Source organism: Tinamus guttatus, unplaced genomic scaffold (assembly GCF_059628265.1).
Source record: "Tinamus guttatus ecotype Peru unplaced genomic scaffold, ASM5962826v1 Tinamus_guttatus_pri_ptg000188l, whole genome shotgun sequence".
In the NCBI taxonomy this organism is placed as follows: domain Eukaryota; kingdom Metazoa; phylum Chordata; class Aves; order Tinamiformes; family Tinamidae; genus Tinamus; species Tinamus guttatus.
Window position 1 is genome coordinate 3,226,971 of NW_028288722.1, and position 25,721 is coordinate 3,252,691.

At 53.0% G+C, this 25,721-nt stretch overlaps 1 protein-coding gene across 1 annotated transcript in view; it reads right to left on the bottom strand.

Annotated features, from left to right (window-relative positions):
* Window positions 1–2,531: 2,531 nt before the first annotated feature.
* Window positions 2,532–25,721, bottom strand: part of NTN1 (netrin 1) — a 92,209-nt gene continuing 69,019 nt past the window's right edge. Inside the window, exons 5-6 of the mRNA XM_088523449.1 lie at window positions 10,052–10,126; window positions 2,532–2,862 (exon numbers count right to left, since the gene is read on the bottom strand). Coding sequence (XP_088379575.1) covers window positions 2,534–2,862; window positions 10,052–10,126 — 404 coding nt within the window. The 3' untranslated portion in view covers window positions 2,532–2,533. The remainder of the gene's footprint in view (window positions 2,863–10,051; window positions 10,127–25,721) is intronic.

A 25,721-nucleotide genomic window follows, 5' to 3' on the forward strand; every position in this document is an offset into this window, starting at 1 on the left:
GAGAACAGATTTTGGGTTGGGTCCAGTTGTTCTGGGGCCGTTAGAAAGAAATTTCATTTTATCTGCCTAAAGGCATAAGCTCCATCCGTTTCCTCCACGTTCCTCACGGCATTTGACCATGTTGCTCTGCTTGCCTGGGTGCTCCTGATGGGTTCCAAAGGCGATAGTCCACCAAGCAAGCCTTGGTGGTGTCTGTGGAGTGGAGCTGCAGGAGCCTACGCAGCCAGCGCAGGCTGCAGGGACCTTGGGCTTGGGGCACCCATGGCTTGAGGGCATCACGAGTAGCTGTGGACAAGCTGGCTCCAGCACCAACTCTACCCAGCATCGGTCACTCCAAGCTGGAGGGGAGCTGCCTAGTAAAACTTTGTGGCTTTAAGGCCCTGTTGAGACACTTAAGGTCAGATTTTATCTTTTGGAAGCCCTTTGATGGCTTGGGTGCCTGCGCTCCCCTGCCTATGAAACTATCAATCACGGTTGGACCTGATGATCATGAAGGTCATTTCCAACCATAATGATTCTGTGATTCTATGATTAGCTCTTCTTGGGCTCTAAACCAGCTAAAATGAGACTGTTGTGGGCAAGACAAGATTAGGGAGCAAACCGTGACCTGGTGGGTTGCTTGGTGTCCAGGCCGGGGTGTCAGCCCTGAGGTGCAGGCCGGTCCGCGCAGGCCGCGTGGCTGCGGGGAGGCTCCGCACGGCCGGGCCCTCCGTGCCGTGTCCCCCAGCAGCCTGGGAGCCCTCCACTTCACACCTACTTACATGGCTGCCTCGCTTTATGGTCGTTTTGTCATTATATAAATATTGTCAATTGCTATAAAACAAGGCAAAACCACTGGAAAATGTCATAAAATAGATGTTTCCAAGTTTCCTAAAGGGAAAAATATCAGGGAGGTTTGGCTTTTCGTAGCAACTAGCGTTTGCTTCCCATCCAGGCACCTGGGCTGCCCTGCCTGCATTTCCACCCCGGCTATTGCCGGGGGGACGGAGATTTCCCCTGCTGTTTACAGGGCCGTGTGGAGGTGGAAGAGCTGCCACCCTGGCAGGGCGAAGCTGCCCCCACCTCACTTCTTTCTGGTGACAAAATCGCCTGAGTGCCTAAACTGTCCCTGGAAAGCTGCTGCCATCCTCAGCTGCTGCTTTGCTGTTGTGAGATAGTGGCAGGACCTCTGCCTTCCCAGTTCATCAGGGCTTAGAGATTAGGAGTTTTATTTTTCTGGGCGTAGATTTGCTTTTTTTCACCCCCCAGTGGAAGATCCAGATCTAGGTGGATCAAATCTCACTCACAACACGGCTCCAACACGGATCTCTGTGCCGGCCCTGCTGCCCATGGGCACCGCGGTCCCGCTGCCCCATGCAGGAGAGGCTGGGCACCTTGTACAGTGACATGGGACACCGGCCAGGCTGCGTGAGCGAGGGCCGGGCTGGGCCATTTTGGGGAAAACTGCCTGAGCCTGGAAGTGAAACTACTACTGTAGATGCTTGGGCATCTCGTGCGTGGATTCCTGTCTATCCGAGGGCTCCTCCGTTTGCTGACGGCTGCAGGAAGGACCAAACCCATGAAGGAGGAAGTCTCAGGCATGGGTGGGACGGAGACTGCAGTTATTAGGGGTGAGATTTTCCACAGCTTTTCCGCAGACTCTGGATGCTTTCCTGGTGATTCTGGTTATGAACCTCACTGAATGGAGGGGAGCGGAGCATCCCGTGGACTCCAGCTCCTCAGTGCATCTGGTGCAGCAAGTGGCTGGTGCGCAGCAGCGTGCAGCTCTCCTTGGGAAAACGGGGGCTGGAGCAGGGCATGTTCCCGAGTTACGCGCACGTGGAGATGCTGCCTGACACGGCCTCCCCTTTCGCCCCACTCTGTGCGTACGGCGGGCTCACCTGGCGCGATGGGATCAGCGTGTCCGTGCGGCTGGAGACCTCGTCCTGTCTCTCGGGTACTGTACAGCAGGGAAGCATTACGGCTATGACATACTGAAGAGTCTTTAAATAACCTATATTAGTTGATCCTCAGATCTGTGCTCAGGGGTAAGTCTCTGTTTAGTTTCCTCTACAATAACTGTCTCATTCAACCTAAGCTGAGAATATGTATTTTGGGGAGGGAGGGGGTTAATTCCAGCGTTGCCGTTGATTAGTTTCTTACAGGCTGGGTCGTTCCTGTGTCCATGCTTTGGAATTAGCAGACGTTAGCAGTTTTAAGGCAGTTTGGTGTCTCCGATGTCTTCAGCGAAGGGGCCGAAAGGAGCCGGGGGCACCGGGAAGCGCCGGCACTGCCAGCGCAGCTGAGGCTCTGCCCAGGGCACCCTCCTCTTGCAGCAGCTGGGTCTGTTTCCGCGGGCGCGACGCAAGGTGTCGACTCGGCAGCGCCACAGCGGTGACCCCCGGCCGTCCCCCCGGTTCGCGCCGGCCCACGCAAACCGCAAGGCGCCCTCCTTCCCCAGCCCCCAGCGCCAGGCCCTGTCCGCTCCCGGTTCTACACAAAGCAGCATGCACAGTCAGTCTCTCACGCACTCGCTCCATCGCCGTCTCCGCCTCTAGGCCTTCTTGCACTTGCCCTTCTTCTCCCGCTGCTGGAACTTCCTGAGCCGCCGGGCCCACGTATCCCGCCACTGTATCACCAGGCTGGTTTTGTCTGCAATGATGCCGCTCTGGTCGGGAGAGTCCTCGTTGTTGCCCAGCAGCAAGTACTTCTTCATGGGCTTGATTTTGGGGCACTTGCACGCTATGTCCTTGGAGTGGATCCACAGGGTCTGGTCTCCACGCCGTATCCGGTTGCTCCCTTGTTTGTAGACGGAGATGATGTTGACCGTGAACTTCCACCAGTCGGCATTCCTTTCTGCTTTCAGGATGTGAATCTGAACAGCTGCAAAAAGTCAAGGCAAGAGAGGAAAAGATGTTATGGTTTGGTAAATGAATATAAAGTCCTGATAGTGTGCGTGATGGAAATGATTTCTGCCTCTGGAGACCTGCAGACAATTCTGGTGGAGAACAACCATGGGCCAATCTGGTCATGGTTGCACTGAAGCCAGTTTTGTCTCCAGGGCTTTGGCTGAGAATGAAGCAGCCAGTGCTGATGGCAGAAGATCTCAGCAACGACAGTGCGACCACAGTGGGTGTGGGAGGTGCTCTCCAGGCCTGCCAAGGAGGAGGCCCAGATGAGCAAGACCCACTTACTTATCCCATGGCTGAGCAGGCAGGAGGACCCAGCAGGAGAGAGAAGCTGGGGGCAGCAGTACGTCAGGACCCAATTCATTCCCTGTGCTAGGACCCATGCAGGTGATGCAGGGCTACCCACTGTGAAGGGGGAGAATTGCTTCTCTCTCCTATCAGTGTCCTCAGGAGAGTCCTTCCCTATCCCAGGGACCTTCAGGACGTCACTATGAAGCAAATGCTGATGGAGCAGTTCCCCAGAGTCACTTGTGCAGCTCCCTCTTCAATGATATAAGAAAATCTTTTAAAAAAAGAGTCAGGTTCAGGTACGCCATAAGGTCACTGAGGTGCTAAAATCCGTCTTTTCCCTAAAAGCTACAAGCACAAATGAAAGTGGAAAATTAATAAACCTAGGGAAAATGTGTGCCTCCAGGGCTGAGCAGCGGCCAAGCGCAGGGCGAAGGCTCTGCGTGCAAGGTGAGCGTTGCAGGAAGGACAGAAACGGGACGCCAGCCCTCATCAACGGTGCTAAAACCCTGGCTTGCACCGTCGGGACCCGGGAAGAACTTCCTTCCTGCCACATGTGCAAACTCCAGCCAGGGAGACTCAACGGCAAGACTCAGTCGCTGAGTCTGGAGAGCACCGTGTGCTTCAGCAAGAGGAAAAGTTTCTGCACGGCCAGTGCCTCCCGCCCGCCTCGCTCTTCCTTGCCCGAGGGGACACTGGACACGTCTGCACCAACACCCTAAAGCAGCCCCAGGTTTTAAGATAGCACAAGCCAAAATCTGGACTGAAAATGCTGAGATTGGCCCTTATCTCCAAGCATTTGGCAGCTGGAGGTAGAAAAGATCTGTTAAGGCCTCCAGCACATCTGCCTGGGGCCAGCATAAGGAATGAGCTGCGCTGAGCACTCCGTGAGCACCTGGCATCTGAGAAGGCTCCTCCTGATGGGCCAGGATTCTGCAGCCGTCGCTGAGCCTGGATATGCAGCTGGGTCCTGCTCCTCAGGAATGATTGTGGTTGCTTTGACTGCTGTTTTTCGGGAATGTTTCTGGAGTGTGTGTTTCTTTGGGACACCTGCCTGTCATCTCCGGAGCCAGCCATGTTTGGCACTGAGCACAGACAAGGGAGCAGACAAGTGGCCTTGGACACCTCCCACCAGCAGTACAGGATGGTCACGGCATGAACCAGGAAATAGGTGTGATCCTACAGACATGTCACCACTATCCAAAATCAAGGTCATCTATACTGAGCCTGTTCCAACCTATGAAAGGATTAATAAGAGGGGAAATAGAGATATCGACGTGTTTCTAGGATATGGTTCCTGACCTGGTGCAGTTCAGTGTTTCCCATGGACGATGACATTGCTCGTAAAAAGCAGGAGTGAAGGACTGAGGTTAGTGCTCAGCGATCATAAGGACAAGTCAATGACAACCCAGTCAATCCAACCTGGATTTCTGGGTTTGATGGACTCATTTGAATATTACTTTTAATGTGCTGATTGGTAGCATCAGGCTCCTAGCACTATAGAGAGTATCTTGGGAGAAGCAGCAAGACAAAATATGAAAGGTCTGGGCAGGTAACGAGGAGATCACAGGCTCCTAGAGGAAGACTCAGTTGGGAGAACGAACGTGATCCATAAACATAAGAATTTCAAAATGATGCTGTGTTCCAGCCCCACAGCACATGTCATATAGCTCTGAAGAGGGACACACTTGCAGCCATGTGGACTGTGATGAAACCTGCTGAGAAACCTGGTGAAGACTCTGCGTCTCCACATCTTGCTCTTTCCTCAAACGTAGTCCTGAGTTCATATATTGCATTACTCTTATCTCTTCACCACCCAGCATCCATGGAGAAACAGTGATCCACAGCATTGCTGAACCAGTGCAAAGAGGAGCCTTTGCATGGTGATGTAGGTGGGAGAGGACACAAAGAAGTTGCAGAGCTGAGATGGTGACAGACACTGCTTTGCTGCCGGTGTCGTCCCGTGGGGTGAAGGAGATAATTCAGCTCACGTATGATTTCACGAAACCCTGAAGCTCCCATGGTTTTGCTTTGTGGGTCAGCACCAGGGCCATGACCCAGGTTGGTCCTGAGCAGGCTATGGAGCGACAGGGTTGTCTTCTCCTGCCATTTTCTCAGGCACAGCCTCTAGAGAACTGGCTCTGCAGGGACCTCCCGATGAAGACATGCATCCCTACACATCTGACACCACGTGCCTTGGTGACATCCACCAGCCCCCCTGCTCTTCCTCCTCCGTTGGGCACTGCATCCCAGCGCTGCCCTGGCTGGAGCTCATGGCATGCACAGCACCTGGAGTCCCACTCATGAAGATGTCCCCGTTGTAGACTCAGCTTCACAACCCACAGAGGGAAGGAAACCAAGCATTTGTCCACACAGCGTGGTGAGGAAGCAGAGAGAAGCCAGAGGCATCTTCTGCAAAGCTTCTGCACGTTCTTCTTCTGACAGCTGTCAATGAAACGACACAGAGAAGGCCAGAGAGGATGGGAGCAGCTATCGGCTGAGATCGCTTCTTGCCTTCCTTGGGAGAGGATAAACACTCTTCTCCTCCCTACAACTGGCTTCCAGGAAAATAGCTTCATTGGGAAGTGGTTACACAGACCTCATGTGTTTATTTGCTAATTGTGAGATGAGAGGAATCAATAAAATCAGAGACAGAAGGGGAGAAAAAAATCCAGTGGAAGTTCCAGCCCTGGACAAGAGACAAAGTAAAGAGAAATCTCTCCATGAAGGCTGCAGGCTGGCGCGTGTGGAGGATGGAGTCATGCTGCATTTTCCGTTTTCTGACCTGTCTCTGTAAATCACAAAACACTTTTTGACGGAGCCTTCAAGCCTCTTCTCCCTTTTTAGCTCTTACCTGCTACACCTTGGCACCTATCCCCGCTGCCCACCTAGCTGGCTCAGGGCTTAACCTCATCTGTGTCAGCCCTCAGCAAGAAATCTCAGTCACAGAGACAAAACCCAGGGATTTCTCATCCTGGTTTGACCCGCTGAATTGCCAGAGGAGCAGCAGCACCATCACGTTAAAGCTGCGACGTTCAATCCCATTTCAAGCTCTGGAAGGACAGAGGAAGCCAAGCTGCCCAGCCCAGCAATGCTTTTTAACACATTGCAAAATACATGGATTTTTTTTTTCTCAGATCATGTCATAGACACCAGATGCTTTCACTAAAAAAAAAAAAAAAAAATCGCACAACCCCAAGCTCTGACCACGTATTTCCCAGTCTGGTGTGAAGGTAACAAAATGTACAGATTAGCCCATTTTTATTTTTTTGGAAACAAATCTTTCCAAAAAGGCTTAAACCTTTGACCTGCCTTGGTCCACACTGACAAAATGGAGAAAATGAATGAAAAGGAACTGGAGCGAGGTGGTTACAGGAAACTCCGCTCTAAAATACACAGTCTGTATTTTTTTTTCTGATGTCAAAGCCCCGTCCCTTTTTTTTTTTTTTTTCCCTCCCCTCTTTTTGGTTTTCTTAATGAAGTGGAAGGAGTGAAAGCCTAGGTGAGGCCTGGCTGGCAGCACCGCAGCTGCGCTCACTGACAGCAAGTTTTATGTCCCGGCTTTGCTGGGAGGACCCGCGGTGTCCCCAGGGCGCGCGGCGGAGACACGGCCCCGGCCAAGCGCCTCTGCTGCTCCTGGGCGCCGGGAGGAGCAGAAAACGCAGCGTTTGGCCCCAGTTTGCTCCCCAGGGGCAGGGGGTGCTCAGGCACCTTCCGAAAAGCTTTGGTGGCTTCGGAGCTGCAGCTGAGCCATGAATGTGGCTGGGGCGTTGGAGGCTCTTCATCCCCATCCTCTTCCAGGGATGCAGAGAGGTGCCAGGAGGACTTTTGGGAAGCACCTAGGCTGGCCGGGTTCCTCCTAAAGGGCATGTAGGGGCTCATTTTTTCCCATGAAATGCACCCCCGACCAGCCCACCTCCTTCAGCACCCAAATGCAACTGCGTTTCTGGCCCGGGTGACCACGGGCAGCACTGACCAAGGCTCCGGCTCCCTGGTGTCCTGAGGGTCCCTTGGTCCCCCTGCGGGACCAGCTCTGGGATCAGACCTTCAGGCTGTTTTGAGCTGGGGAAAAGTGTTAAAATCAGATTTTTTACCACTTTTTTTTAATTCACTTTACACCCAGCGGTGAAATTTGCCTGTGCCTGGTTGCCAGTTTCCTACCGGCTTTAATATTGGAGATTTATGACTCTTATTAACTGGGGCTGGCCCAAGGAGGGGACATGATGTGGCCGCACACTTGCTCTCCTTCGTTCCACATGCGTGTACTTGCGGCAAGGGGTTTCTCCCTGATTTTTGGGCCAGGAATGGGATTCCTGCACCTTAATCTCTCACAGAGTTCAATTTCTATTGATTCCCTCCAAAACACCCTGCACAAAAAGCTACAATCAAATAAAAATAATAAATAAATAAGGGAAAATATTCCCTTTGGTTCTCTGGATGGCCGAGGGGCCTGAAGAGCCCTGCAGAGGAGCACAGCAGGGTGGTTGCTCCCCAGCCAAGTGCCTCTACTCTGGCTAATAGGGGTATTTTTCAGATACTTGGACACAACAGTGAGAAAAGGAGCCTCCTAATTGGCCTCCCGCTGCAGCGTTGGGCTCTACGTCTCCATCAGGCCTCCATGCGCCTTCGCGAGCCTCCCGGGCTGGGCCGCCACCGCGGGGCCGGCCGAGCACCCGGAGAGCACCCGGAGCAGCGGGATGCTCACTCGGACCGGCCGGTCGCCTCCACTCGCTCCTCCTTTCAAGCAAGTGTCACTCAAAGCAGCGCAGAAAGGGCTCCTTCCCGCACCCCCTCCTCCCCTTTCCCGCGCATCCCTCTGGAGCGCTTCATCCCCTGGGTGTTTCCGCGGCTCTTCGCACTCCCTTCCTCCCGCTGGGATCCCGGTGGGCAACGAGAGGCTGTTGAAGTCCCAAACCTCTATCAAACCTTCCAACCAGATTTCAGTCCTGCTCCAGCAGGAGCCCAACCCTTACAAGACACTGGAGAAGCCAGGTGGAAAAACAAAATCATATCTGTGCCTGAGGTGGGGAAGAGCGTTTGTCAGCGCTCACAACGTATTAGACAGCAGAGAGCCCTCACTGGCCAGACCTCGGCTCGGCCCCTGCGGCCGCGGGCAGCTCCGCAGGACTTGCTTTTCCCTTGGAAAGCTGCTTTCCGCAGGGGGCACGGGAGAACAAACAGGCCCACGGCGAGGGACGGCCGCATGAGAAAGCGCCGCTCGCCGCTGCGCGCCAGCCCAAATCCCTCGGCAGCCCCCCCGCCGCACGGGCAAACGCGGCCCTGCGAGCGCTCAGCGCGTCGGGGTTTAACTCGGTCAATGCAGGGGACAAGAAAGCGCGGGCGCCTCTCCCCCCCGCCCGCGAGCTCCTCCTCGCCCGGCGCGCCAGGAGCCGTCAGAGCACAAAGCCGGCGCGAAGCATCCCTCGCCGCCGCCACCGTCCCCGCCGCGAACGGCCTTGTCCCAGGAAGACGCCGTGAAGGGCTGGTTAATGGGAATTCGTTCTGCTTTGGCAAACACTTCCCGGATATGCGGAGCGGCTGCTGGAGGGTTCGGAGCGGCGGGGAGGAGTCCGCGTTCCTCCGGGAGCCTTTGCTATGGAGGCACAGGGGGCTCTGGTCCCCTAATGCTGGGGGACACCCGGCCGGGACCAAGCCCCACCAGGGACCGAGCCCTTCCCTCTCCCCTTCTTTTGGGTCACTCTCCAAGCAGGACATGCTGGGATGTGTCTTGCACCGGGGCTGTTTGCTTCGCCCTCATGGTAGCCAGAGCCGCACAGAGGTGGCCGCATTTGGCTCTCACCACAAGTCCCATAAACTGGTCCCAGGAGCCCCTGGGATTTGCCATTGCATCCAGGAATGGGAGAGATGCTCCTCCAAGATGGGCATCTGCTCATGGCCCTTTCCCCATCCACGGATCAAACACGATGGATCGCCTTTTCCCAAGCAGTTTGTACCTTCCCGTAGGATCAGCTTCTCCCATAACAATCCTGGGTTTGGAGATGGGAGCTGATTTGCAGCATACCGATTTAGCATCATTTCTAAACACCACCTGACAGAGTCCCTCTATTCGACCATCACTGCCTGATCTCTCCAGGTCAGTCCGGCTCCCACCACCCAGCTCAGCCCAGCAGCAGTGGCCAGAAGAACTCGGGCTGCGTGAGGGCAGGATGGGAGCAGAGCTGATCCCCTCTAGCCCCCTCTCAGACGGAGGGAGGGACTCACCAAGGTGGGGATGGAGTTGACCCATGTTAAAAATAACTCGAGAAGAACTGAAGGTGCCTCTGTGGGGGTCTGGTCCAACCATCCTGAGCAAGGTTGCTCCAGAAGACCATTTTTGACCGTCTCTGAGGATGGGGATGCCTCATCCTCCCTGTGCCCCATCCCAGAGGTGCACCACCCTCTTTACATGTTTGTGTATGGACTACAGGGCAGAGACATGATGATGATGAAGAACCATCTGCAACTTGTCCCTTCTCTGCAAGTGCAGTGAGAAGAACCACGGGCTTCTGGGGCCCACATAGGTCACGAGAAGCCAGGTGAGGAGACGAACCCTGATTTGAGGGACTACCCAAACACCGGGGCTCAGGTTTTAAAAGCAACACATCACACCCAAGCTCGGGGCTGAACATCACACCTCTTGTTTCCTCTCCAAACAAGGGAGAAATGATGCCCTGGATTGTCTGGCCCCCAGGGCACCTTTCCAGCCCAGGTGTCTGCAGCAGGGACTGGCCAGGACACCTTGGCTTGGCTACAGCCAGGACCCAACTGGGACATCCTGTGCCAGGAGCATCCCATGCAGGGAGCATCCCGCACCAGGGACATCCTGTCTCTGAGCAGTGTTTTCCTTGCAAGCAGGGCAGCAAGGGGCAACTCACCGTAGTCTTTCTTACAGTACTTCTTCATGTTGATCTTCAGCTTCCCCTTGGACGCCTTGCAGTATGAGTCACAATCTGGCCAGGGCGAGAGGGGGAGGGCAAGAAAACATTAACAAAACAAATTAGCCCTAAAATGAATAAAAGCTGGGAGGGTGGGGAGTGAGGGGGGGGAGAGGAGAAGGAGAAGGAGGAGGAGGAGGAGGGAGGCAGCAGCTCAAAGCCCTGAATAAGCGGCGTGCCGGCGATATCCATCTGCCGGCCCCGAGCCGAGGGGGCATTGAGAAAACCTGCCGCTCCAAAGAAAGCAGTGCACAAAAGCGCCGTCCGGCCGCCCCGGCCCCGCATCCTGGGAGACCCTGGGGCCTCCCTTATTGTGCCACCCAGGGCTTTTGAGAGCCACGCAGCCCCCCCGGCCCCCGGCCCGCGGCGCGGAGCCACAGAGGCCCCTTTGTCGCCCCGCGCCCGGCGGCCTTCGGCCTCCGCATTCATTGCAGGGCCGTGCGGGCCGGGGTCGCCCTGCCACAGTGCGGGTCAGGGAGGAAATTAGCAGCTCGTGAAGCATTAGCAAAGGCTTTTGGTGGCCCCTCCGGTGAAGTGTGCAAATAAAATGCCCCCAGCAGGGCCTGCGTGCTCCTAATGGGCCCCTGGCGTGGCTGCCAGGGCCGCGTGCGCGGGACGTCCCCGGCCCCGGAGCACGGCCCTGCGGCGCGGAGCACGGCTCCCTGCTCCCGCGCGCTGCAGGAGTCTGCGGGAGCCGGGAGAGCTCGACGCAGGCCGGGAGGGAGGCCGAGGCACGCGGCGGGGAGGTGACCGTCGCGGCTGAAGCGGCTGAGGGACAGCTCGGCCTGCTGCGCCCAAAGAGGCCTCGGGTAGGAAGGCTGCTGTGGCTGGAGCACAGCAGCCACCTCCAAAGCGGGTAACAGGAGCTATCAGACGGAGCTGGGAGAGGAAATAGGCTGTTCTTCCTCCTTTAGCTGAACCCCAGGTCTGTGTGGTGGGTTTGGTGGGTTGAGTGAGCCCTCGTAGGAGCAGCAGCTCTGGGCTGTGGCCCTGCAGCGTAGGAGGTCTCCATGGTGGAGGCTGCCCGGGTGAGGAGGACAGCAAGGTGTCCAGGCAAAGCAGTGTGTGCCACACAGCCCCTCAGCTCAACGGCCTCTGCACAGGAGTGTCCTGCGCTGTAGGACCCACATTCACAAACAGGGTGAGCTCAGGGGGACAGGAGATGCTCCATGAGGTCTCCTAGTGCCACCCACCACTCCCTGCTGACAGTAGAACCAAACCCAGCCTGGTCCAAGAAGCCACCTCTTTCTCAGTTCAGAGTTGGAGAGTGACAAGAGAGAAATGCAGAGAGCAGAGCATTCAAATAGACCAAGAACAGCACAAGATCTCACTGTGATCTGTGCATGTCCCATCCCAGTCCTTCCTCACCATGGCCAGCCAGACAGTCACATCATGTCATGTCATCATCACCCTCCTGGCCTAGGTATCTCCATGGCTGCCTTCTGTTCTCATTCCTCAGAAGAGTATGCATGAAAATAAGTGGCTTCATGCTCTGTTGACATGACCTAAGTAAAGTCAGGGCTAAAACCAAAAGCTATTATTTGAAAGATCACCTTTCAGCTCCGAGAGGGCCAGCCAAGATCCTAGCTTCAACCTGCCATGAGTTCTTAGAAAGTGAGGAGCCGAGATGATGACGAAGAGGTTCCAGCAACCATTGCCTTCCCTTTGTTTTCTTCATCTAATGTGAACCTGAACATCTCCCAGCACTTGAAATGCATTAAGACAGAAGTGAATCTTCCATTTAAAAATGCCAGAAGCTTACACCCATTTTAATTACTGTCTTGTCATTTCTGTTGCTGTTGCCTATAGGGCTTGCACTGAGAAAACCACTCAGCTGTCCCATGCACTAAATGTTTAAACTCACTTGCCAGAGCCCATTGTGGTGGTAGGAAAAAGAAGGCAGCACTCATAGTTCAGAAGATGGGGATTTGCTAGCAAAGCATGGACCATGCCCAAGTGGTGGGACGCCGCCATGCAGAGGGACGTGGCTGGTTAGTGTCACTGAGCGGGGCTGGCCAGGCTCCAGGGACTTGCCGATTCACTGGACTTCCCAAGGCCCACATAGGCAACGCAGCAAACACCACCAGCTCACCCTATGAGGCATGCGCCAAGGGAACAGAAACACAGAAACACGATCCAACAGGCTGGTAAAATGTTCCTGGCCATGAAGATGGAAGGAAAAGACTATAAAGGAAATAAATGTCAATGCACTGATTCACCAGCCCAGGACGGCTTTCTCTAGCCTGCTCGGCTGAGTGAGGGACTGACAAGAGATAGGCCCTTGGGTTGCTCCAGCAGTCAGGATTCTGCTCGGTGTGGATTGCTAATGTTTTCAGGACACTAATGGGGTTATGATAATCATGATGATGATGAACACTGCATTCTTTGGCACAAAAAATCCTGGAGCTGCATAAATATTCATCCCTTCTGGTGCATGCCCCTGGTAGGCAGCGTGGAGATTGCACTACCTGCGCTGCAGCAGAGAGTCTGGCACATGGACAACGCACTCAAGGGCAGGTGGAAAGCAAGTAACAAAGCAAGGACCTTCAGCTAAGCTTGAGCCAGCCAGAGAGGCACAGAAGAGCACCTTCTTGCATCCCTAGGCTTGCTGAATTTCCCAGGTCCTGCTGGGATATTTCAGTCTGCCTGAGGTTATTGATCTACTGGAAACCTGTCCTGGGGAGCTTCCCAGATGGAGAAACTGAACAGGCACTGCCTGGCCAAGCCACTCCATGGGGCTGCACCAAAACCTCCATTCACTCTGGGACCAAAACCACATTTGTGGTTTGAGACATCCAGTGACAGCCTAAATCTCTCCTTGCTTTTAGTAGTGGTGTCCCTCCTCCCCCAAATTATCCATCCTTTTCTCTTGTTTTTCTTCTCTCCCCCTACTCTCTGCGCCATAGGATGTATGAGAGCCTCAGCTGGTTTAAATTGAGCTTGATTGTGTCCCAGCTGGTGTAAATCAGTGTATATCATCAGATGCCAGAGCTGATTCCCATCAGTGAAGCATTTGTCCCAGTTGGTTTCCTCAGTCTCCTGCGTGGAGAGCTTGCCTGCTTCATGGGTGACTTTGGAGGTCTTCTGGGGTCTCTTTGGGCTGACAAGTTAAATCTCCAGACATGAAGTAAGTCCTGTGCTTGTGTTTGCCAGCAAGGGGTGCTGCATGCTCGAGACTGGTACTGCAAGACTGCTGCTTGCTCCAAACAAATGCATTGAGAGGGTGCTCTAGGATATTGTTTTAGCCCTGAAAAATACCTTACTCTTGTCTATCAAGTGATATTTCAGCAGTGTGGACTTTTGTAAGAAGGTTGTTGGGCTGCAGGTCCCTTGATACGAGATGAAAACGGAGCCAAACTTGGAAGAAGGGATGGGAGGAAGAGGCAGCAAGTGGAAATGGGAGGAGAGACAAGGTTTACTGGTGGCTGGAATGCTTCAAACTCTATCAGTAACTCGTGTCTTTGCTGGTACAGAGGGCTCTTGCAAATCTGCTCTACTTCTTCCTGCTTACCAGCCCACAGAGTCCCAAGGCAAACACCCTGGGCCTGGCCATGTGAGAGGCTCCTTCTCCTGCAGGTTTCTCTGGTAGGTTGTGGAGGATGAGCAGTGGGGTGAGCTGTCCTTGAAGGTGGATGCCCAAGATCAACTGAAAGACTGGGCAAGAATGAAATGATGCTGCTTGACGAAGAGGTTAATTACATCTGCTTTGCAATGGGGAGCAGTCTGAGAGATGACTGCTGAAGTGTGGGCTAGTAAGTAGGGCAGATGCGTCTTATCCACCCAGGGTGCAGTGTTGGAAGGGAGATTCCTTAGCTTGGCCCTGCAGGGCAGCTGACTTGGGCATCCTTTCTGCATTGAGTTCACATTTCTAGGAGTGCATTTCTGCACTTCATATATGTATATTTTTCCTTTTTTCCCGTAGATGTGGAGGACATTATTCTCTTCTTTTCTGCTCCTAAATTTTCCAGCTGAAACCAGAAAGACTCAGAAACCAGGCAGGGGAAGATGCAGCTCTCCGGGCGGTTGCAATCTTGGCACCAAGTGATGCTGTTGCTCCTGATGCCCCATAACGTAGCGGGAAGCTGCATCTCCCCGTGAGCCCTGCCACGCAGAGACAAGCCGAACGTTTTGCTGTGAGAAAACACAAACTTTCTGTGTTTCCCGGGTAAACAGAGCGAGAGGGAATTCGGAAACATGCAGTTGGCGCTACTCGCTCCGCGCACGCCGAGGGCTGGGAGCAGGTGGCGGGCGGCTGTTTTGTGTCCATCACAGCTTAGTAAAATGTGTCAGTGTAGCATTCAGCAGCTTTACAGCTCGGCCCATCCCCTTGATATAACTAATTCCCTGGCTAAGCAAAGAGTTTTCACAGCTAAACACCTTTTTTGTTTTGCCTTTTTTTTTTTTTTCCCCTCCAAAAGTTGCACTTTTTGAAGAATGTTTTCTTCGTTTTTGGGGATAGTTTCAGCAATGCAGAGCTGGGATTATTAGCAAGAGACTTGAAAGAGCTGTGGAAAAGGTTAGGGTGGGAGGACCTGTTTACCCCACGCTTGTCTATGTCCCCGTGGGATGTGTCCTTATGTCCCCGTGCGATGTGTCCCGTTTCTGACTGCCGAAGCCCATCCGATCTTTTGGGCTCAGGGTTGTATAGGATGAAATATGCTGACGGAGGCCTCAGCAGAGAGTTCAGAGTCATGTTCGCAAGGAGAAGCTATGCTGAGACTGCAACTTGCTTCGCTTGCAGTTCAGAAATGATCTTTAAGCCTCTGCGAAAGCCACATGTCGGTAACGGAAATTAAAGGCCCCTTGATTCTGACATGATAGAACGATTAAAGCCACATTTCTTGGCCTGGGTACCTAACTCAAAACACAGATATAAGACTTGGATCCCCGAAGGTATTCAGATTTCTAATCCCAGTTTATGCAGCTAAATTCCTATTGATTTCCCCCAGGTAGGGCCCTAAATATCTTTGTGGGCTGTGTTCCAAAGCATGGGTGTTGTGGTCTAGAAGGGAATACCCGACTTTGACAAATTGGCCTTAAAGTTCTAGCCAGTGAAGGGCTCCTGCCTACCTTCTATCTGCATGTTCCTATTGGATTGAATTTCCTTTTCGGGACTCGGTGGGTGGCTTTCTTGTACTGTGGATGCCTGGGCTCTCCCATCTCCCTTTGGTACCAGGTGGGACATGACTCTAGGCAGTCACTAAGCAGAGAAGGGAACCAAGCCACAAAAAGAGGTTGTGGGTCCAAATAGAAAATCTTACATCTGCCTTGATTTCCTTTCATGAAAGAAGAATGTGAAGAAAACAGAGCATGGATGGCTGAAGGAAAGGCTGGCACTGATGAGATGGAGATTCTGTTGTCCATGATTGATGTCCATGTCTGAACTAAAGTTGTCCATGCTCCCCACAAGGAGACAACTCTGGCCTACAAGGTAATGTGTTTGCAGAGCTCCAGAAATCCATGTCATCCCCAGGGGCCTGTGCTCTTCATCCGGGCTGTTCACCCTGCAGAAAATAGTCTCCAAACCCAAGACACTGTTTGTGAGAAAAGCCTTCAGATCTGAAGAGGGGAGCAGTGAATGTCTTCAGCATGTGGTTGGGAGCACAGAGGAAAAGCCCAATGAACAGAGGGGTCATTGGGGAAGAAAGAGCAGAATCCATCTCTATAATGTGGCTGATCAAGGGCTCAGGCAACTGCTTGGTGCTGAATGGAGAAACTGCCTGTGCTGGGAATGGACAACATTTCTGTGGGCAGTCTTGAAGCATCCCAGCATGCTGGAAGCCTTGCTTTGAGTCTTATGGCTCTCAGCAGAACATAGCTATCAGCCAGTGCAGTATCAGGACAGAAAACAATGCCAGGATTTTGCCAGGATTAGTTCTGAGAAGTTACAGCAGGGATCTTCTGGCCCCCAGACTTTTGGACATCTTGGCTAAATGATCATGAAACTCTTTCTCTTTTTCCCTTCACCCCACCCACCCCATATTGAAGCTGCTCCTTTCTTCTATCCCAAAGGATTATTTTAATATTTCCTCCATCAGTCTGGGTGAATGACTGTTAGAGTAATTTTGTAGAGTGCCAGCTCTGCTGGCCAAACATTCTTGCTCCAAACGAACTTCTCACTCATGTCCTTTGCTGACCAAGCGTCCCAAGGGAGGAGATGCTCTGGAGTAGCTCTTCCGTTGCCTGGGGAGTATAGATGGGATTTAAAGCTGTTGCACATGAGGTCCGAATGGCAGAGGAACACAGTGCGGAGGACTGTCTCGCTCCCAAGCCCACACGCGTTTGGCTCAGGGGCGTGCAGCCTGCTGATTGCTTTCAGGTTTCTCCCTGTGTGCCGAGCGGCAGGGGCTGTGCTGGGTACAATGTCTCTGGCTCGTAGACCGCACATTGACTGCGAGGAATTGATGCTGTAATTTAATTTTGGCTGGCCTTGAGTCAGATGCTTTGTCTCAGAGCTGCCTTCTTTAATGTAGAAGCAAGCTTAAGACAGAGAATCCCTCCTAGGTTATTTACTTTAGCAGTGGAATCGTTTCTTCTGTGCTCTCCCAAGCACCCCCTGCAGCCCCTTTCCCTGATCCGGATGCTGAACAGAGCGGTGGAGGCTGTTAGGACTAAGCTGGCTCTTCCTCTTGCACTGGCGATGACCCAGCTAATGTGCATAATGCCCTTTGCAAAGCTACCACTCGGATCAGGGCTCTGGGTTTTGAGGCTGGCTGCGGGACAGAGCGGCCTCCGCCGCCTCCCTGCAAGGGCATTCTGCACTACCAGCTCCTGGCAGAATTTGCAAGCCTTGGATGCGGGATAAACTGGACCTGAGTTGCTACAGTCAGGCAACGGGATGTGCAAAACTGTCCCAGACGGTCCCCCTCTTCTCAGCCTGTGGTCAGGGATCCTGAGAGTCTGGGTCTGCTTCTGGAGGGTCCATGCTAATTCCTAATGGAAAGAACGTCTCCAGCATGGGCTTGCACTGAGCTGTGTGGCCTTGCAGCACTCCTGGCAATGCTGTTAGAGCCTGCAGTTCAGCAAGGGTTGAAAAGTACTGGATGGGGTATTGGAGCCAGCTTGGCTTCAAGTTGGGAGAATTGGGCTGTCTGCAAATGCCATGTGCCCCTCCGGACATCCGGGCTCTTCTCAAGGGCCAGCTTGCCTGCAGACAGCCTATGTGGTTGTGGCTGAGTGAAATCGGGGTATTTATGCATCACTAGATTTATGTAAGCTTGTGTCCAGAAGAGCTGGACACAAGGAAAGTTTAGGCTTGAGGCAAGGTTTAGTCCAGCATAACCTCATGTTGGGAATGGGACTAAATCCCTCTTGACTCCTCATTGTCTGCTCTAGACCTATTTCTCCATCCCCAGCCACCTCCTGAGCTGACACAGGGCTTTCAACCTCAGAATTCCAGTCCTGCAACCCCGGAGTGTGACTCAACCAGGCATGACCAAGCAGCTGGCAACATGCTGAGGGTTTATGCCCTCACCCAAGACCCCGCTCCTCCACTCCAGGCATCCTCGGAGAGGGTCTGTGACCAAAGGCCTGCTCTCCTTGTAGACAGACCATGTAGACTACATGGAGATAGAAAATGTTGACTAAAGGTCCTGAAGCTTTTCTGGTCTCCAAAGTGACCTCAGGAATGCTTTTCACCAGCACACATGTACATGGGGCATGGGGGCCGTTTCTGCTGCACAGCCTTGGAAAAAAGTGAAAATGCTCTGGCTGATGCACTGGCACAGACACTGCAGGAGCAAGATGTGTCAGCCTTGTCTAGGCAGGAAAAACTGTAAATCATATAATTTCACTATTTTTTTTTACTGTTTCGTAGGCCCTAGCATTTCTCCAAGACACTTCTAGGGGGCATTGAAAACCCCTGGCAAACACTTTCCTATAGCTCCCCAGGACACCTGCATTGAAAGGATCCTGGTGCAACAGCCTGTTTTGGAGAGATCCTGGAGCAGCAGCCAGGCTGCTCTGGAGCTGAACACAGGACTGACTTTTTCTCCTTTTCTAGACAGTGCCAAGGGAAGGGATCGTGAAACTATGACTCTGAAACAGGCCAGGCAGTGCCCAGTGCAAAAAGGGAGCCAGATCTGTAGCCCTCCAGGCATTTCCAGCAAGGATAACTGCCATTAACCTCTCCCTTGGAACAAGAAGGTGCAAATGAGCCCACAGTAGCCTCCTTTCTTCTGGCTGAACAAGATTGATTGAAAAACAAATTGGCGCAAATAAAGCATGTAATTAGATTAAAGCCTCTCGCCTGGAGCAATGAGGATGGAAAGCAGAGGCCGGTGGTTTGCAGGACTGAGCCCACAGTCCTATTCCCACCTCTGAATCATCTGGCATGGCCAAATGCTCAGATGCCACCAGGTCCCTGGACGGGGCTGCCAGCATCCTGCAGGAATGGAGGTGGGGCTGCCACTGCCTCCCTCCCTCCTGCTGCTGGCGTGGGGGGCTTGAATGTTTTTCCCTGGCCTGGGGGGTATCCAACCCATGCATCTGACATGGCTTAGGGACTCCACTTATCCCGGCACCTCCTGTCCAGAGGCACTGAAGCCCTGAGGCTCTGGACTGGGTGGCACCTCTCCATCTGTCCCTGTAGAAGCAAAGCCCCAGGCTTGAGGCTGAGGCCCTCGCCCAGCCCTGGAGATACGTGGGCCATGCTCTGCCAGTCCCAACTGCACTTCGTTACTGCCGAGCACTTTCCCTTTGGAAACGGACCCCAGCCCTCTGCGGCTGGCCAAGGGGCAGCCCCGGACCCACGCTCCGACTGCGGACAGACTCCAGAATTGCCTCTTGCAGCCTCCCCTGGGGACACGGCTTTGTGCAGAGCTGCAGTCAACATGATTAAATGCATTAATAGGAAACCATCTGTCTTCAGCAGTATGGGCCACCCTGTAAATCCCCAGGCTGACAGCAGCTCCCCGGCTGAGCGGGCTGCGCGCTGGACAGAGCACGGCGTGGGCACGATGTGACCGGAGCTGGGGGCAAATCCCATGTTCTACTGCAGGGAAAACGCTGCCATCGAGAGCAGGTGCTGGGAGCCAGTTTTGCAGAGAAGGCTGTCCCCAGTGCCATCCCCAAGCTGCTGTGCTCAGAGCCCAGCACGGCAGTGTCCCAGAGCCGGGCACAGGGAGAGGTGGAGATGCAGGGTTGTGGGGAGGCCTGAGAAGAGACTTTAAGAGCTCAGTGCAGCTGTGCAGGACAAATTTCTGCCTTTTTTTTTCCATCTTTCACAGAATTTGTGGAATATTTTGAAGCGTCCAGAAGAAGTTTCTTCCCTGGACAGCCCTCGCCTCGCCCCCTCATTGTGCTCAAGGCCATTCACTGTGGATCACTGTGAAGAAAATCCTCTTTTCAGAAGCAAGCTGGGTCCCCCAGCCAATCAATCAGTCAATCAGTCACTCAGTCAATCCATCATTCTCTTACAGCCTGAGACAAGCAGGAGAATACCCATGCAGGACCGCATTAATTACTCATTCGCCTGGGTACAAAGCTAGAGATCCCCAGACTGAGCCCGAATTTCCACCCGGGTGACCAAAATAAGAATTTGGCCTCCCGATTGTACTGCAGATGGCTGTGGAGACCTCGGGGCTGTCTGCAGGACGCTTCTGGCTCCCAGCAGCGCTGGTGCTCACTCGTGGGATTGCTTCCTCGGAGCTGGGAATCTCCCGCCGCCAGGGCATAGCCTCCCCCACACCGTGCCTCTTCCCAGGCTTTGGGAACATCCGTGCTGAGACAGAGCAGGCAGGGAATGTGCTCCAAGCCCAGGTGGGAGCCCTTTGGCTGGGAGAGGAACATTTCTGAACCTTCCACCAGCCCCTCGCTCTGCTGAGCTGCTCCAGATGGGTGAGCACGAGCGCGAGCGTCGCACGCACACGCGCGGAGGCCTCTCCAGCCAGTGTCAGAGCCAGGTGATGACCCAGCCGTGTCCCTGCTTGAAATCAAATAACCTCAGGCTAAGCAGCACTCTGCTTGCAAAAGCTTTGTGATTTCCTTTGTTGGTCTGGAGACAAATCTAGTCTGAAATCAGCTATGTCTTCAGGCTTTTCCTTTTCAATACACATTGGCTGAAAAAAAAAAAAAGTGTTCTTCTGAGTCTTTTCAAGGTTCTTTTCATGCTAAATTTGCAAGGTGTTGCAATACGTATGTCTTTCTCTTGCTCTCAGTTTCCCTCTGTTAAAGGAGATCTGCCCCCAAAGTAGTCTCTTACACTAATGTATGTTCTTGCATTATACTTAAGTGCTCCTACAAGTAGTCAAAGAGCCCTTTCAAAAAAGTGCTTGGAGATAGACAAGGGATAGACAGGTTCAGCTGGAAACCCTCGCCCTGGAGCATTCTTGCGTGTTTTCCCTCTTCCCAGCAGGCTGGAAGGACAGGGCTCAGGAGGGTCCCAAGGCAGCTGCCAGTTCCAGGATGCTCCGGATCCCGTGCTCCTCTGCTTAGTGGGGAGCATCCCTTCCTCCTCCTCCTTCCTCCTTCCGCCTGTCCCCAGGCAGCACCCCTGGTGGCAGGAGCATCTGAGCATCTGCCAGACCCCTGCACAGGGTGGGCTGCAGGAGGGTTCATTGCTGTAACTTGCTGATCCCAGAAGCTAATGCTGCTAAGTGCCAAGATGCCCCAGCTGCGACCTGGACCTGCAGCCACTGGGATGCCCGCACCAAGCATGTCCACCTGAGATTCTGGAAGGGTTCAATGCATGTTGGGAGTCACTTCTAAGATAAAATTTATGGACTCCCAATGGTTGCTGCAATTGGAGATTCAAAAGTTTCCTGTCCTGAAGCATAGGCCATGGAGAAATGGCTCCAATCATTTCCAGTTACTTTAGTTCTTCTTTAAAGTGAGCAAACTGGGAAATTGGGAGGAGTAACCAATACCTGCCGAGGGCTGCGCTGCCATCCAGAGGGACCTGGACAGACTGGACAACTGGGCGATGAGAAACCTCATGAAATTCAATAAGGCCAAGTGCAAGATCCTGCACCTGGGGAGGAATAACCCCAGACATCAGTACAGGCTGGGGACCGACCTTCTGGAGAGCAGCTCTGCAGAGAGGGACCTGGGCATCATGGTGGACGACAAGGTGACCATGAGGCAGCAGTGTGCCCTCGTGGCCAAGAAGGCCAATGGGATCCTGGGGCACATTAAGAAGAGCGTCTCCAGCAGGTCGAGGGAGGTGATCCTGCCCCTCTACTCAGCCCTGGTGAGGCCGCATCTGGAGTATTGTGTCCAGTTCTGGGCCCCACAGGACAAGAGGGATGTGGAGCTGCTGGAGAGAGTCCAGCGCAGGGCCACAAGGATGATCAGGGGCCTGGAACATCTGCCCTATGAGGAGAGGCTGAGGGAGCTGGGCTGGGAGCTTCAGCTTGGAGAAGAGAAGGCTGAGAGGGGACCTGGGCAGTGTGAGAGGCACTGTCATTTTCCAAGCAAGCCTCGCACCCCTTATGGATGTTGTGGAGGCAGCTGGCTGCCCACCTGGTGTTGACTCCTTGCTTCCAGCTGCTCCATCTCATTAAAAGGTGTTATGGTATATTCCTTTCCTAATGTCACTTTTCCCTTGAAGCTGTTGCTGCAGGGATGATCACAGTGTTTATAAGATAGGGAAGTAAGTGGACCACAACCTCTGGGAGTGGAGATGTTGACCCTAAAGGAAAATGTTCTTCAGGAACAGATGGGTATAAACTGTCCAGTAGGCTGGAAATAAGGAGGTGCCTTCCAGCTACCGTAGCCATGAAATTCAAGAGCTGCCCAACATGCAGTGGGAGCAAATGATTCAACTCATCTTGAAATGGTGCTTGATGAGGCTATGCCTGAGAAATACGAGTGTCTGTGGCAGCAAGCCTGAAGGATAAAGGAATTTTCTTTCTTGCTTTGTCCCATTACAGGACTCCTGTGAATCTGTGACCACCCTATGACAATCTTTGTTTTGCTCTTTTGCCACGAGCCAGTCCTGGAGAGCGTTGCTACTGGATGACCCAGTGAGTGCCCCCAAGATGATGGGAGTACCTGAGAGTAGTGCGTTCTTTCTGGAACCTGCTTTGCTCCATTTCATCTCAAATTAAGCCTTCTGATCTTCACCCAAATGGAAAAATAACTGTTTTGGAGGAGTAGACCCAATTTGGCTACCAGAACAAAATGTTGTCACCGATGGCAGCCTGTGGCATCTGGGTCATTTGGCAGGTGCAGAGACAGGAGTGTCAAGAGAGGCTGATGTCCCCCATTCCCAGCTCCTACTGGTGGCATCCAGCTCAAACTCAAAAAATCTGCCCCAAAGCCCATGTCTTTAATCACGGGGCCACTGTCCCCTGATGCTGGTGGGTGTCCATGTGCATCCCATCCACTGGGCTGCCTGAGATGCTCCTGGGCTCCATGGCAATGTGCAGCACAGCGGCAGGAGCTCAAGCCCCACGACAGCCCCCAGCACCTCCTGGATCTTGCGTTTCTCTGCTCTATAGAGGCTGACCACAGCATGGGCCTGGTTAGTGCAGGATCTCAATGCAGATCCTTTCTCCATCCAAAGAAAGGACCCATCTCCTCCTGGGAGAGAGGATGTTTTCAAGTGAATGTTTCCTACTATTTCCTATAAAGTTGTTTTTTTCCCGGAGTGATGCCATAACCTTTGTGTGTGTTTTTTTCCAAGTGAGACACGCAGGCAGGAACAGTCTTGAAAGGCTTAGAAAGCCAGCCAGATTTGTTGTCCTTTTTTTTTTTTTTGGCCTTGTGAGGATCTCAGATTGTTCCAAAATAGAGACCTGCTGCCCATCTCCCTTCCCTGACCACCTCCGGAAGATATTAATCACACTTGCATACCACAGCATCCAGCATGGGCCCTCATCCACTTCTGTGTTGGATTGCCTGTAAACTTTGGGACAGTGATGATGTGGAGCCAGGTTTTTTATGGGTCTGTCTTCACTGAAGGCTTCATGGTGCTCCCCATGGCTGAGTGGCGAGGCCACAAGTCAAGTGTTTCTCAGAACAGATGATGCTCGCTGGGCTGTGGCAATCAAATGCCCTGCAGCATCTCTCTCCTTGCACCCGCACCCTGCCTCTTCCTTATCAGCCAGGTACAAAAGGGCCTGGACAACACCTGGAGCCCAAAGGTCTTCTGGAAAGGTCAGATCTGGGCTTTAAACCCAGGAGGCCTATTTCTAGGGGAAAACCAGGCAAAGTTGCATCAATACAATCACCTGTTTTTTATTTAAGCCCATGAGCTGAAATCATCCCCCTAAGATAATCATTTCCAAGCCAATCTGGATTAGATTCAGATAAGAGACTAACTGACTGGCAGGTTTGTAAACCTTTCCCTCCGCTGTTATTTCTGTCCTTTCACTGTGCCCCTTTCTCATCACCAAACAGACCAGAAAAGAACTGGATATTCAGAAGTGCTTTCCTAGCCTGGACACAAAATCAAGAAGACCCCCCTCCTCATCCTCAAATCTGGCATGGGAGACGATGAATGCATTTAATCTAAACAAAACCATTTTGGACATTTTCCCAAATTGATTCGAACCTCTGAGGGCTAAATGGAGCCAGGCAGGACCTCCACACACCAAAGTCAACATTGTTCCACTCGCTTGTACCCAAGCCAGCTTTGGCCCATGCTTTTTTGAAATTTACCCCTCGTTCACTTAGATCATTGGTGACGTTAATTCAGTTCTTGGCGAGGAAGCAGCTTTCTGTCATGCTCAGCTACAAACAAAGGAAAAAAAGCAGCATCTTTCCCAGAACTGGTTGCGCCCGAAGTCTCCTGCTAATTTCTTCTGGATTTCCATCCTTATAACCCATCACTGTTGTATCGTGGGGGGCTCCAGCTACTCCTCCAGCCTTCATCAGGGACACCAATTTAGCAGTTGCCAAGGGAAAACCAGGAGTTTCTACAGGATGCTGCAGGGTGATGGTGGGAGCTGGGTGATGCTGAGACCTGGGGCTGTCTGATAGTTTGTCCAACACTCTGAAGGGAAGGCTTAAAATATAGAAGGTTCAAGCTCTCTGGACAAAATGCTGCTTAAAAAGTCCAATAAAAATCACTGCAAGAAGAATTATTATCAGGCGCTGCGAGACATCAGGCCCATCAGATTGCTCAGTTTGGCTCAGTCTCCACTGAGCTGTTAAAGAGAGAGCGCCACACGTTGTGAGCTGCTCCTGGAAAGATGGATTGGTCTACTGTAACGGATCCAGGCAGGGAATGGGGAAATCCTGCCTTCAAATAATGCTGGAATCCAAGAGACTTTGTCAAGTCATTTTTCATTGCTTCTAGGACTCTTGGTTTGCTCCCAGCCCACGTATAACCTTCTCTTAGCTTCTAACAAGGCAGCCTTTGCTTAAGCCCCTAACTTCTCTAAGGCTTTTCTGATTACGGGCTTTAATGACGCCCGAGAAAATAAGAAGAGGATGCTGAGTTACAGCACTGGGTTACTGCCAGACTGAGCCATGCACCTCTGAACCCCTCCTAGCAGCCCTATTGATGTTCTCCCACACGTCCTCCAGGCAGAGGGTGGGTGGATGCGTGATGGGGTGATGGGGAGGGCTGTGCTGCCCTATGTAGGGTGCTCTTAGAGGATCCCGAAAAGATGCTCTGCAGCACTGCAGTCCCTCAACCCTGCTCACCCCACACACAGCTCGGGGGCTGCTAGCCCAGCTCTGGCCCCCGTCCCACCTGCAGCAGCGCTTGGCCCTGAGCCCGTGGCAGTGACTCCCAGCCTGGTGCTCCTGCAGGTCACACTGCCACAGCACATCAGCTCCGGGCAGGCGCTGACGACCGCTGTAGCCAATCGAGGTGGCACACGGAATTTAGGATGGCCGAATGCGATTACCCTAGTTGGCATTTGCCCAGGACAGTGCCAGGGGTTTGCAGAAAGGAGCTGTTTTTTCCCCTAGCTTTGTTGGTAACCAAAAGCAGGACACGGGCTGGGAGATGAGTGTCACCCGCAAACCACTCCTCACCCTGTGAATTGTGCAGGGAGCAGGGCTGGGACTTCCGCAGCGAATTTCTTTCAAGCCAGGATGTTGGCTGATGGATGTGGGTAAATACCGCTTCCTCCAAGCCCTCCGCCTGCATTCAGACCCTGCTCATGAACACGCTCTGGGAAGATGCGAGAGGACATGGGGCCTGGCAGGAAAAGAGGCTGTGAATAAATAACAGAGAATCTCCTCAGCAAAGCCCTTTTGGACTCTTGAATGGAACTATGTCCAGAAGAAACGAGCTCACAAAAGCAGCAAAAGGACATCAAGAGTTCTCTGTGGCCAGTTCAAATGCAGACTGCTCAAGTGTCACATCATGACACTAGCTCTGAGCAGCTGGCAGGCAACTTGGTGTGGCAAGTTGCATGCAAAGCTAACCTGGGAGGGCCTCAGACAGCAGTGACAGGGCAGGGAAGCAGCTTTTTACTTGTCCACAAATGCACCCCATGCTCCACAAGCCAAATCACAGCCAGCAGAGGTGATGGCTCAAGCCAGGCACTACCTTAGCAAATGGCCATGGTATGAGGAGGCTGTGAGACTGCTCAAAGGGTTGCCTGTTATCTCTACACAGATGCAGTTTGCTTTCAGGATCGAAGATCCTAGCAGGGGCCATGAGAAGACTTGGCTACAAATTTTCACCTGCCAAACACCCACATTTGTTGGC